This window comes from Augochlora pura, chromosome 2, assembly GCF_028453695.1.
Source record: "Augochlora pura isolate Apur16 chromosome 2, APUR_v2.2.1, whole genome shotgun sequence".
Lineage (NCBI taxonomy): Eukaryota > Metazoa > Arthropoda > Insecta > Hymenoptera > Halictidae > Augochlora > Augochlora pura.
The window spans coordinates 9,393,803-9,407,078 of NC_135773.1; the positions used below are offsets into that span (position 1 = coordinate 9,393,803).

Sequence of the window (13,276 nt, forward strand, 5' to 3'; positions counted from 1 at the left end):
ACCGCGTCCGTTCGCCGTCATTTCAGTATCAAAATTGTACGCCCCGCAAGCATAATTGCGCCGTATCGCGGAAACACCGCGCCGTATTGAAGAATCATCCTCGCCGTCATTTCAGTGTAAAAGTTGTACGCCCCGCAAGCATAATTGCGACGTATCGCGTAAACACCGCGCCGTATCAAAGTACCGACCACGCCGTAAATTTGTAAACACCGTTCTCCCACGGACGACCCGTATTTAGCCGAGATGTCAGCATTTCGCGTATTTTCGTTCCTCCAGACTCTCAATAAAAGCATTGTTTCGACAAATCAAATTCATTAATTAACCCCAGGCAGATCCTTGCGTCCAGCGATACGAACCTTACTCGACAAGCCGACGCGAACAGTAACCGGGCGTGTCGGTTTATTTAAATCAACGAACGTATTCCCCGCGTAAAAAATAGACCCGGTTACACTGGTACAAGACAGAGTTTATCTAATTTTGCAAATAAAACCATCAATTTCGAGGCAGCCCGTACAATTCATTCATAGAGTTTCCGTCTAGGTAAATAGTTGGAATGTGTGCGCACGCGATTGTTTCCGTCGTTTTGTCTTCAATACGTTGGCCGCCGCGATAAATGGAAATATTGGAGCACACACTTTCGACAAAAGTTCAGCGAAAGGAATGGTTTTCGTTATTGCGACGATATATGGAATATCCATTGACGGCCCACGTGTGTGTGTGTGTGCGCGCGCGCGCGTGTATCCGTATGTAGACGTCCTCTTATAAATCGACAGAAAACCCATCGTACCCCGAGCTTTTCAAGTTCTTCGGGACTTCATATACTTTCGAAGGACTTCGAAAGCTTTGGCAAGCCTGCTGGAGCGACGCACACGTGTGCAGCTGTGTGCGTGGCTTTCCCTCTCTCCGTACGTTGATTGATTCGTGCCGGGATGAAAGGGTTGCAGTTGATTGCTGATTAAAAGAATTTATTCGACGATGCGTTCCGCGTATGCAACCGGTGTTTCAGTGAAATCAGTAAACCTCGATGCGAAAGTCACTCTGTCTCGAGCGATTGACAGCTGATTTACTTCCGCCATTTTGTTGCGATCCCTTCGACGCTAATTAGTAGATTCCCCGCGTGTGATTAATTTTCGCGGCAGACGCCGCACGGTGGCGAAAGGTGGGAAAAGGTTGTACAAAAATCAAAGAACTCTTTTTTCCAGATTTTAAACAAAAAAGTCAACGAATTATCGTATTATTTCAAAAACTTTTTACGTACGACCTGACAATTTTACCGTACTATATAATTAATTTAACCGCTATGCGTCGTTTTAGATCGATTCATCAATTATGTGGAATGCATCGGAATAATTAATAAGACAAACTTTGGCAATTCGGATAATCGAGATTCCACTGTATATTAAAAATGTCGGCAGGTTTATCGTTCCTCGAAAACTATGATTTTAAAGTGACCGGAATCCACATTGGGCACCTTCACACTGTGCATGAAACATCGGCGAGTTTAGGTGCATTAAATATATTTCAGCGCGGCCGGTGTGCACGAACTTTTCTCCCGTTTCGTATAGTTTTCCGTATGTCGGCGAAGTTTCCGCTTTAAAAAAGCTGAATGGGCCGCGTCTACACGGAGGAAGCAAGTTTCTCGTGGATATCACGGCGGGAACGGACGGAGACGGAGTTTCTAAATACGGTGGCGGGGTGGGGGTGGGGGTGGGGGTAGAAGCAGTCTCCTCTGCGTGCTATGAGTTAACAATTACGCATGGTACTCGGGAGGGTATTTTCTCGCGGCGGCCGCGGCCGTCGGGACTCGGTAATACAGCTAACCGGGAGAAATCGCGGGATTGCTTATCTTCGGATTAACATCGGGTTGCGTTAAGACCGAATTGCCTCGAATTTGCCCGAGAAAAACAGCGGAACCCGGCCGCAGACGGTTGCCTGTTGCTGCGTGCTCGCGCCGGTCGTTCTCTCCCTGCTCCTTTTCTTTTGTCCGCGTTTCCTCTTCGTAAACAAACGTACGCTGCCCCTCATAATTATTCGAACGACTTTGAACAGTCAAAGAATACGCGGTCCTCTTACGAGAGAAACGAGACGTTCTTCCGTCTGGTGATTATTTCTCAAACATTTCTTTTTTTCTCCGCTTGCCGAACGCTTTTATCATCGTTTTATTATCCTCGTATTTTCATTGCACAAAATAGGGCAACGATGTGCATAGTGGGCTCGTTCGAAGAATTCAGTGACACGTTTTTATAACTTTTGGACCATTAGAGATAGCGCATTTGTTAACCACCTTGCCGTATTTCGACGAGTCCGGCTCGTCATAGAGATTTATGTTAATATCTTGTTGATATAACCATTTAAGTAAATGTAGACAAATGCAATATATATTTTTGCTTTTCTTTCTAAGAAATTATTACAACAGAAACAGTGCTCATCTTTGTAACTATGAAAAAGATAGTACGGCGAGGAGTTGAAAAATTAATTTTAATAAATTTTCACCAATATTTTCGGTTCGAAAAGAAATTTTTGAAATGTAGTCGTATTTACATTTCATGTATGCAGTGCCTGTTAGAACACGTAGGATATAATCGGTAAAATTCGATTCAGTAAAATTAACTTGGTGAGATTGTTAATTTAGAAGCTACGCAAACAGTGAATATCGATCATCGGAACTGTGTTAATTATACAAATACCGTTGAATCGTGTCAAATTTCCCAATATGGACCTTTTATATCCGTTTAATGGATTCCTGACCCAGATCAAGTTCAAAATGGCTACCGGCGTTCCGGATTCCAAATATGGCGCAGCGTCTTACCTCTTTGGTATAGTATTTTCAGTATGCGTGCAGAAAAATTTAAAAATCTCAAGCTTTCTTAGAGAGCTTAAATTACAGTTTTCTCCAAAGTAACAGCATAATTAAAAGGATGTTTCTCAATTTTGTACAGTAGCCCCTTTAACATTTAAAAAGATGTACACTCGTTAAGTGCAGTTTTAACAAAGTTATCGCGTTCCAAAAGGTGTTGGACCACTTTTAGCCAGCTGTGTAGCACGAGCGTGATCCGAGTTATATTTCTCTCAGCCGTCTTGTTAGCACCTAAAATCCTTGGTCCGCTAATGAGCAACAATAGAAACAAAAACACTTGTCGGCGCGCGAGAGAATTTCGCAAATTCTCCGTCATAATGGCCGGTACACTGCCGCGTGGCATTCTTTCCTTTCCGATCTCTCGTTCCTTATTCAACGAGTATAATTCGGTTTCGCAGTCGAGAATCCATTTAATTTGCTTAGTTATAAATGAGTTTCCACGGGACGTCAGGAGCCCCGGTAATTCCTCCCTTCTCCGCGGAGTGTTTTAATGACATCGTAAAACGAGAATACCCGGTTCCACCATCTTTACGTTAACATAAAACTCCTCCGGGCTCGGCGCTCGCTAACTTTTTGAGTCTGCCGCGCAAAGAGACTGCCAATTGAGAGGTTCGTGACACAGATAAACCATTTCGCGAGACAATTTGAGGATTAAGCGAACGCCAGTTCTCCGCTAACTTAGGGCGGGGAGGGCGATGTCTAATCAGAGTCGCGGAATGAGTTGAAAATTGCTTTGTCTATGCTCGCGCAGTCTCGAAATATACTCGTTAAAAAATTCCGTAAGATACTCGTTAGGTCTCGTAACATATATCGTGCGAAGAATCAAAATTAAAACGGGTTCAATTCGTCGATCGCTCACCGGGTTAAATTTGCAATAATTGCCGTGCGAATGCCGGTAATTATTACCCGGTATTGATCAGCGGGCAATCGGTCATTCGTTCACGCTAATGATTTCAACCGCTCGCGAATAAAACGTCGATAATACATGAATTGGCAGCAGCTGCGTTGTACATGCTGTTCCAAATATCGCGAACACGAGTTTCTGACGGAATTAATATATTTCAACGCGTTATCAAACAGCTTTCTAACAATTGTTTCAATTTCTGAAAAAATTAGTCGAAAACTGTTCGAAATGAATAATCCGTCAAACATTTAGATTAATATAATGCGAGAAATATCTTTTATAATGTAACAAATATTTAAAAATCTTTTTCTAAATACCTGGTTTATATCATATTAAGTAGAAGCAAGTACGAATAAAAGTGTTAAGTTAAAAGAAAAAGTTAAAAGGCTGTTGTCAAGCTTCTATTAGACACCTTCTCTCAGGCACTTCTCCTACTCATTGAAAATCGTACTAATAGGTAAATAAAGTGATCAAACATAGACATTCATCTTTCGTGTTTAACCCTTATCTGACGTATGTCGCGTCCCACGCGGCATTATACACTAGTCCTGAATATCTGACGTCAGATAAGGGTTAAATATGTGTCTCAGATACTTCATTCTCACGAAAAGTTCTGTCATTCTCCGGAGCTTCTTTGAAAAGTTAGGAACCGCTCGTGTAAACAAGTTTTCCCCTTCCCCCTCCCCGCCGGGAGATCGGACATTCTTGTCATCGTTTCGTAGGGGACCGTCGTTCAATTTTATAGCAACAATTTACGAACTCTTCGGGTTCGGCTCGCGGGCCGACGTGCTCGCGACGAGCATAGAGCTTTATGGGCCCCGCGATCTGAAATTCGAATTTGCTGGTGTCGGCGGTATCGTCAATGGTGCGCGCTTGATTTAAGCTCCTCGCGAGAGAGCAAGAGTTCGGTAAATAGGAACGCGGATGGTCTGCCATTTTACCCAGGGTCTTTGAGCGGCAGTAAAGCAGAAGAATATGCTCTCGTCGCGCCACGCCATGTCCTTTGACGTGTTCGCATTATGCAACGGGAATTCAAAAGTCTGACTTTCTTCTGGCGCAATGAATTCAGATTTTCGCCCGGAGCTCCGTGAAATTCGCGCGTTCTCGACAAGACACTTGGATTGCGAAACTTTCGTATCCGATAATCGGTACTAGAGAGCGGCGATTCTTATAAAAAAAAAATAGATTTCCGAATCGCTTTCGAATCGAAAGCGACAAGACAATCGAACGTTGAAAAGACGAACGAAATATTGTTTATATCCATATGCAAGCTGCATGGCTTATTGGCTATTACAAAAATGCAGTGCTCAAAAATGATGTAGCTTGGACGTTCAAATGAAAGATAAAAAAGAATTACTCGTTGTTCGTAAAATAGATTATAAAAAATAATGTAATTCATTTCTTACTCATAAATGCAATTTCAAATTATTACTTATTAGTTGTCATTTAATTATTCAAATTTTAATTGACCGTTCGGTGCAACGCGTCGAATAAATTCTAATTAAATTGTAATTATTAAAACTGATTTAATTCATTTTGACGTAATTTAATTACTGGATGTTTTGTAATTGCACTCTTATTGTATCACGTATTACATTTTAATTTAACGAACGATGGTCGCAATTACGAATCTCAATATACTTTTTATATTTACGCAAATGAGATCAATTACGTATGCACGCGATAGGAAAAAAATATAGTGAGAATGGTATAAAATAATATGGAACAATAGAGAGTAACATGTTCGTTTCGATCTGACAAAGTTAAGCAAAGTACATTTTTCTCTCGATTTCCGCGCTCCGCGAATTCTCTCACGAAAATGCCCGCAGTTAATCATTATTCATAAACTGGAAAATGCAATTTCGACAGCTGCCGCTGCATGATAGATCAAACGTTATGTTTTTTACCCGGTCCACGTTCGCATAGAATTTCCCGTACATAATCCCCTACATTCTTTGCATCCACCTTACCAGTTTCCTATCCTGGATCGTCTCAGTAGCGAGTACATTCAATTTCAATTTAAATTTGAACCTTGACTGACGACCTCTCCCCTCAATTATGAATATTTTAAGACCGCCCCTGCTAGAGAACGGTGTTTCGCAGCTGGCTGGAGGCTTTATTAGGTCGAAGATCTTCCTACCCGGCTTCGCGAAGGTGCGTTCTGAAATTTTTATATGATCTTCCGACCAAACAACCATAAGGTACCGGGTACTATTTAAGTACGATCCGCGTAGCGTTTGAAACGCGATTGCATAGTTCGGTCTGTCTGGAACTTCAACCGCGCAGTGTACACTTTCGATCGCAGTTCCAATGAAAGTAAATATGCAGAGCGGAGTTGTTCATCGTTTCGCACGTTTTTTTTATCTGTCTCTTTTTTTTAAAGCGAATTTCGAACCTGTCGAAAGTTTTCGCAGTTTCGACGTCGCATATTCCATCGTTCCGAAAATTCTGCGACAGTTTCGGGAAGTATTTTCAAGTGCGTCGTTCGAAATCAGAAAACTCAAATTCCGAGAGAGAATTGAACTTTCCGTAGATACAATTATATTATTACATCGCGAATATCATGCAACAAATTCTTATAACTCTTATAACTTAAAACCGATATAATAGAAACTAAAAATTTTCGAAAACCTAAATAAATTATGTTAATGTATTATCATTAACTACGAACTTCTTGTATCCTCTTTACCTTTGTATTGAATGTATTGAATAATTACAGGATTGATTCTATGGGGTGCATATTTTAATTTTACTGGCGGTAGAAGGTAGAAACAAAATTGAGATACTCGTACTACAAGCGGCAGAAAATTATTTTATTTTAACGCATAATTGTAGCAATATTTTAACAATTAGACCGCATGTTTTTTAATCCAATAAAGATAGGAGCTCACAGGTTCAGCACAGCCGTGAGAAGCGGATACGATTCCTGCATGTTTTCCACGCACCATCAAGGGACCACCAGAGTCTCCCTGTACATATAACAAAGCAGATCAATAAACATCGAAGGCCCGCAAAGCACTTCGTTGTATAATTCTTTCATTGATAACCAAGCACTTGTATTACCATTTTTAAAATTCTGTTAAGATAGAAAAAGATTCCACAGCATATTGAGGACTCTCGGTTAGTAAATAATATTGCATCAATTTGCATTTATGGAAAAAAAATATTCGCTGTGAGATGTAGATACGAGGACTTTGAACTTGGAAAATAGCACGGAAAACCGTAGCTGTTCACTTAACAGTTCATCCGAATTTCGAGTGTATCGATACCACCGTTTACACTGGGACGTTGGTGACCGGCTCCCTTTCGAAACGGTGGCGCGTTTCGTTAGCCCTTCGATCGGAAGTGTTTTTTCCATTTTTTTGGTATAAAATCCCGGATTAGTTAGTATACAAACAGTGACACAACATGCACGGATAAACTTGCGTCATACATTCAAAGCGAGTCTAACTCGTTATAATGCAAAGACCATTGGATCAAATAAATTAATTAATATTTCTACTCTAGTCGGGTAAATATTTTTACTCTATATTCTGTAAATGCCATCGCGATACTGCTGGCTGACGATTGTAATGCTGGTCCAGTACAGATGATTCGTCGTTGCGCCTTTGGCGTCCTTGTATCATGGATATGGAACAGTTTCGGAGTCAAATTATTGTGTCACTAGTTAACCACCATTGGTCATTCTTCAATCTCGAACGAAATCCATTTAGGATATTTACCGCGAGCTGTCCGAATCCGGAAACTATGGCTACGTCATTAACTTTAACGACCTCCGAGGAGCCTGCCAGGAGGACGAATGATATAAGCGCGGATTCCACGAAACGGGGTGTCACCTTTATCAAAAATTCACACGATTAATCACGGTGGATGACGGTCAAGCTAACTGTAGATCAAGTGCGATAAACTTTCGATTATTCGAATTAAAAATTGATAGTACTTTTCTTTTTATTTTCGATATTTTATTTTATTATCACATCGGTATAAGATGGTAGGTTGAAGTTTAACTCGTTAACGCGGTTAACTTACAAGTTCCCACAGCAAAACCAGCTGGAAGAAGCATAGTAATTGCAATTAGCGTCATCATCTTGTCACGGTGTTGTTAGCGCAAATGCTGGATGGTGTTTCCGATGATGTCGCGACTTGGCGTGTTTATACGTATGTATATGTGTAGGTAGGTTCAGGTTTCGCAGGAAAAGTCACTACGCAAGTGGTAGGGGATGGCAACACATGCGCGAGAGTACTGCACATCGACGTGAGATGTCAACTAGGCGAACATTATAATTCTGATCTATGATCAGACAGCAGCTTTGCGTCGCGTCGTCATCATACTTTCGAATCTAAATGTTCACTCGGTAGACTCCTCGATTCCAATGCTTTGTTTCACGATGTTTATCATACCTAGGAAAGAATTCGCACATTAGCTATTATACGCCACGCCTACTGTATTACTTACCTCTTTATTGTAGTTAACGATCAATTTACCGTCTAGTATACTGCTCTAAACGATTTATTATTGTAATAGCTACCTCTAGACTGGGCCGACGTATTATGAATGCTAACTACTATCGTAAAAAAGAGCTTCTTACACCTATAAGATAATTAACGATTACGTGCTCACCTTCATACTCCACCCGAAGAATAATTACACGCCGCGCAGGAGATGATTATAAAAGACTCGCCTGGAAAATTGATCACCACGACGAGCTAAGCGTCGCGCGCGCCTAGGAAAGGTCAACCACCGTGACCTAAACATCGTTCACCCCTCGGGGTCACTGTAATCTTTTACCTGTTGTTTTCGATTCCTCCACTGGCCGGTATGCGATCTACACGATGATCACGTTCCTCGTTCGAAAAAATAAAAACAGCCCCGCGAGAACTTTCCTGGGAATATTTATGCCTAACATGTGGCTAAAAATAGATTTTTAACATAGCAAATGGACTATAAATATTTTATCCACAGTTACACAGATGTCTTCGTTTAGAATGATCACAATCGAGTGAGAGGTCGGCGAACAGCCTTAACACGGCATGTGCACGAGTTATATGTCAAAGCAATCATTACTCATTCTTCGTACAAGTGCTGTGAAGTGTCAACAAGTGTCGCGATTACATACTCAAATATAGAGCGGATAATGGGAGTATTCGAGCTCCTTTTAAAACGAAGGAACTTTTTTAGAACTTGGCTAAACGAATTGAATTTTTCGTGGATGATAGAAGGACCAAATAAAATTTTGTGAATAGGAAAGTTAATAGTAAAAGATAAATAGTAAATAACAGTAAATAACAGTAAAATTCATAGTAAATAGGAAAATTATTAGTAAATGATACAAATAAATAATTACTGGGTTGATTCGATAGGGTGAAGTTTTTAAGTCAGTTGCATAGATTCTTGGAGCAAAATAAGATTGTGACGAACTGTTGTGCTTCGAGTTGTTTTAATATTTCAGAGTTGCTGCTACAACAAAAACCAACGTACTAAAAAATGAGACAGTTTCGCCTGAAAAAGTTGAGCCGTGTAATGAATATTTTAATTTTACTGACGGTGGAAGGTGGAAACAAAATTGACATACTCGTATAACATGCTTCGGAGAATTATTTCATTTTAACGGACAATTGAGACAATGTTTTGGCAATTAGACTGCATATTTTTTAATCCAATCGAGGTAGGAGCTTACACGCGTGTACACCGACGGATATACGGTGTGAGCACAGTTGTACGACCACGACACGAGTCCTGCAAGTTTTCCGCGCACCATCAACGGACCGCCAGAATCTCCCTGTACGTATAAAAAAGAATACTCGGTGAACACTGTTATAAATAAACGTCAGTGTATAAAGATATATTTTGTATTCTATAAAAGTAAAATATTTCATGTGCAAAAAGTGAATGACCAAATGATTCAATTAATTAGGAAACTCACCTTGCAATGTCCCCTAACAGCTGACGGATCGTAGGCACACAGGTGCGTCGCGTAAATATTTTCCTCCCCCTGGTAAATGTCTCTGCAATAATTCTGGCTGGCGATCGTAATGTTGACCCAGTGTAGAAGCTTCGTTCTTTCGCCGTTGTACTGCGGTGTCATCGATATGAAACAAGTTCAAATTCAGATCATCGTGCCACTAATTAACCCCCTCCCCGCTGGCTGTTCTTCAATCTCGAACGAAATCCATTAGAATATTTACCGCGAGCCTGCCGAATCCGGAGACTATGGCCTCGTCATTAGCTTTAACGACCTCCGAGGGACTTGGCAGGGGGACGAATGATATCAGAGCGGTTTTCACGAAACGGGGTTTCACCTTTATCAAAAATTCACTTGATTAACCACGGTGGCTGACGGCCAACCTAACTGCAGATCAGTGCGATAGAACCCTTCGATTATCCGAATTAAAAAAATTGATACTTGATCTTTTTTTATTTTCGATAAATTATTAGCGCTTGGAATATTCAAATAGCTAAATAATAATGAAGGAGGAAAATCTAGTTCGGTTAATCGAGGATCCGTTATTACACTTTTTTATAATTCTTTAAAGTAATTGCGTACCACCTAATTAACAATGGTTGCTGAAATCGATATGAACACTAAACTCACAGAGCGTTAATGATTTTCCTTGAAAATCTGATAAGATTGAATTAATTTGGATATTAATAATTGCTGCATCAAACTTATGAAAGAGTCTAATTTTCTGCAAATACTTTGAAGGTTTTTTTTCAAGATTTCAATCTTTCTCTGCTAACCTCAGCTTGCTCTTTTATGAATAAAATACTGTGTTGGCTGTTGCAATCAACGGATAGCGGATTTTATGCATTTATGGCGCGGTTGATTACAAATTGCAGCACAAAGGTGTTTAATTAATGTTATTAAACGATGAAATAAATTTCAATCAATCGCTGTTTCTTCGAACAACAGAATACTTCGCAGAATTTTAATGATGCATAATCAGCTCGGCTGCTCGGTCGCAATGCTATTTTGTGACAATTCGTACAATTTCGTACAGCTAAATATTGGGTTAAACTTTGGATAGATCGGTCGACCTCGCGGTTATCAAATACCTTGATCAAAGCGATGTCATTCACCCAGGAGTCGGACGCGTTGTACTTGTCGTGATAGTAAATCTTCTCGGCGTAGTGTACCGAATTTGGTCGCGTTAAGTTCACTGTTCCAGCAACGACTGTTATGTTTGCGGGCGACTTACTGTAAACAATATTAAAGCTTATTCGGATGGTTCCCGAAATTACGGGAATTCATATCGCAACTAGTTCGAGCTTAAAATATGATGATGTTGTTCGTTCCACTTGCCTGACTACACAGTGGGCGGCTGTAATAACGTAATCCGCGTTCAATATCGATCCACCGCAGAAATGATTCGACGCGGTTTGCAGGGAAACCTAACAAGAATTCGTTAATTTCAGAAATTACGGTGGTATCGTGGTTAACAGGTTATTTGTTGGTTAGAAGATAGAACATCTTATCGCGAACGTCTCTTCTATTGGACTCACCTGATAAGGAATTTGGCCCGGCTTCGCCACGGTTCCGTTTATGATCCTTGGCTCGAGTTCGGCTGTAATAATTATCGAAAAAATCGTCTCAACGTGCCATTTAAAATTTAGACATCGATCAGCATCGAACGCTTTTTCCATGTAATTGTTCGACAACGCGAGAGTTTGAATACTAAATATTTCGCATGCCTCCTCAAGATATTACGAGACATGCTTTTACCATTTTTGTATCAATTAAAATCGTCCGATTTTGAAGCACGTACAGTTAATTGTATACTTGACCTACTTAAAAGGTAAACGCGATAGACAGACTTACAGTTAGCCACAGCAAGAATTGCTGGCAGAATCAAAGAGATCGACCACATCATCTTGTCACGGTGTTGTCAGTGCAAATGCTGGACGGTATTTCCGCTGATATTGATTCGCTCTATTTATATACTTAGATCGATTGAAATTTTTACACGATTAGATAAGTTAATATAAATTGTGTACCTTGTCGATTTCATTAAGATAAGATGTGTCTGAAAATGTTTGATATCCGTAAACTCATCTTTTATTCCACGATTGTACAAACTCTTGAGTCAATCTTTTCTAGAGTAGACATTGCAAACTCTTTTTGTTAAGAGACTAACAATCGTTTAGAAAATTTTGTAACACTTCCTTGTAATTATTCGTATCCTATTGCTTTCAAAGATCGATCTATACATATATGTACACTGTATAAAATACAAGCTGATACATATAGGCTTCGGTAATTTTCAAATTAAAATGTTCATTTCAGTATTAACAAATTAAAATCGTAGACAAGTGAAAGCTTAAAGAAGGTTTTCCATTTCGTTCTAACAAGTACAAAATTTAATAGTTGCAATTGAATATAATGATTAAAAGAATTGTAAAGAGTGTCTATGTATAATTTGTATAATTTTGTAGAATTATATATCTTATTCTGTTTGCGAATTTTTATAATTTTGTAGTAATTAAAATTATTACTGAAAGGAACCAGTCACTGTGTATTTTCCATTTCTCGCAACCGGCGAAGACAATGTCTATTTTCCATAAAAATCCACAGTCCACCAATGAGCGTGACTAATTCGTTTCGGGCGTTCGCCGCTAGCAAAAATGAAAGAGCCACGCGTCGGTGTGTCTCTGCTCCTAAAAGATACAACAAATGTTAGACATTCGTTTCGCAAACACGGGATTGCGAGAGCGTTGCCAGTGGACGCGGCGTCAAGCCCAGAGGCGGGCTGCAAGCTCGCGGAACAACCCGGTTCCGCAAATATGGCGGTATCTGGTGGACAACATGTATTCGGAGTACTTTATCTTTGAGAGACACGCGAAATTGTGTACTTGCGCCGGAAAATGGACGCGAAGATAATAAAAGTAAAACGTTCGGCTTACGAGTTCGCGTTTATCATTACAACGAATACCAGGCTGTTTTTTCGGGGCAACGTTTTCAACAATTTTTCGCCCGGATATTCTCCTGAGCTGCACGAGCATTTTCATTTCAGAACGATCCGGTACCTGCCACTGAGGTTTTATGATGAATTTGTTATTCCAGCTCTCTCCCCTTACGAACGTTTTAATAACAAAGTGGATAGCTTATGAAATATTTCGGTGAAATGTAAGGGTATGTGAGCGAGCGAACGACGGAAGTATTATAAAATATATGAAGTGTTTAATTCGAATGATTAAATTGTTCGTTGTCTAAATTCCTTTATGGAAAAGACTCTTTGCAGAGTGTTCGAAAACGAAAATATCTCGTTAATTACTTACTAACTGCAGAAGAATTTCTCCATCCATTTTTACTGTCATCTCTGTCGTACGGTGTGTTCATCGCAACGATTGCACCGATTTTTTCGGGCATTTGCATTTGACAAATAAATGTTTGGAATAAAGGTTGATGAACGCTTTGATAAAGACAAAGTGCAGCGATAAAAATGTCGAAAAATGTTTTTATTCGATACAAAACACAGATTACCGAAACTTTTGAAAAATAGCGCTATGTATTTTTTAC

The 13,276-nt window shown here is 39.9% G+C and overlaps 1 protein-coding gene across 1 annotated transcript; it reads right to left on the reverse strand.

Moving 5' to 3' along the window:
* Nucleotides 1-9,182: 9,182 nt before the first annotated feature.
* Nucleotides 9,183-11,666, reverse strand: LOC144473000 (chymotrypsin-2-like). The gene is made up of 7 exons (XM_078186520.1): nt 11,579-11,666; nt 11,263-11,324; nt 11,063-11,151; nt 10,816-10,957; nt 9,948-10,061; nt 9,686-9,835; nt 9,183-9,541 (listed from the first exon to the last, which is right to left on the reverse strand). The coding sequence occupies exons 1-7, from the start codon at nt 11,628-11,630 to the stop codon at nt 9,398-9,400; spliced, it is 753 nt and encodes a 250-aa protein (XP_078042646.1). The 5' UTR covers nt 11,631-11,666; the 3' UTR covers nt 9,183-9,397.
* Nucleotides 11,667-13,276: the final 1,610 nt, after the last annotated feature.

Coding starts and splice junctions, on each gene's coding strand:
- LOC144473000 (XM_078186520.1), bottom strand. CDS start 11,630: ATGATGTGGTCGATCTCTTTGATTCTGCCAGCAATTCTTGCTGTGGCT. Junction 11,152..11,262: donor CGGGCCAAATTCCTTATCAG/GTGAGTCCAATA, acceptor AATTCTTGTTAG/GTTTCCCTGCAAACCGCGTC. Junction 10,062..10,815: donor ATGACATCGCTTTGATCAAG/GTATTTGATAAC, acceptor TTTTTGATAAAG/GTGAAACCCCGTTTCGTGAA.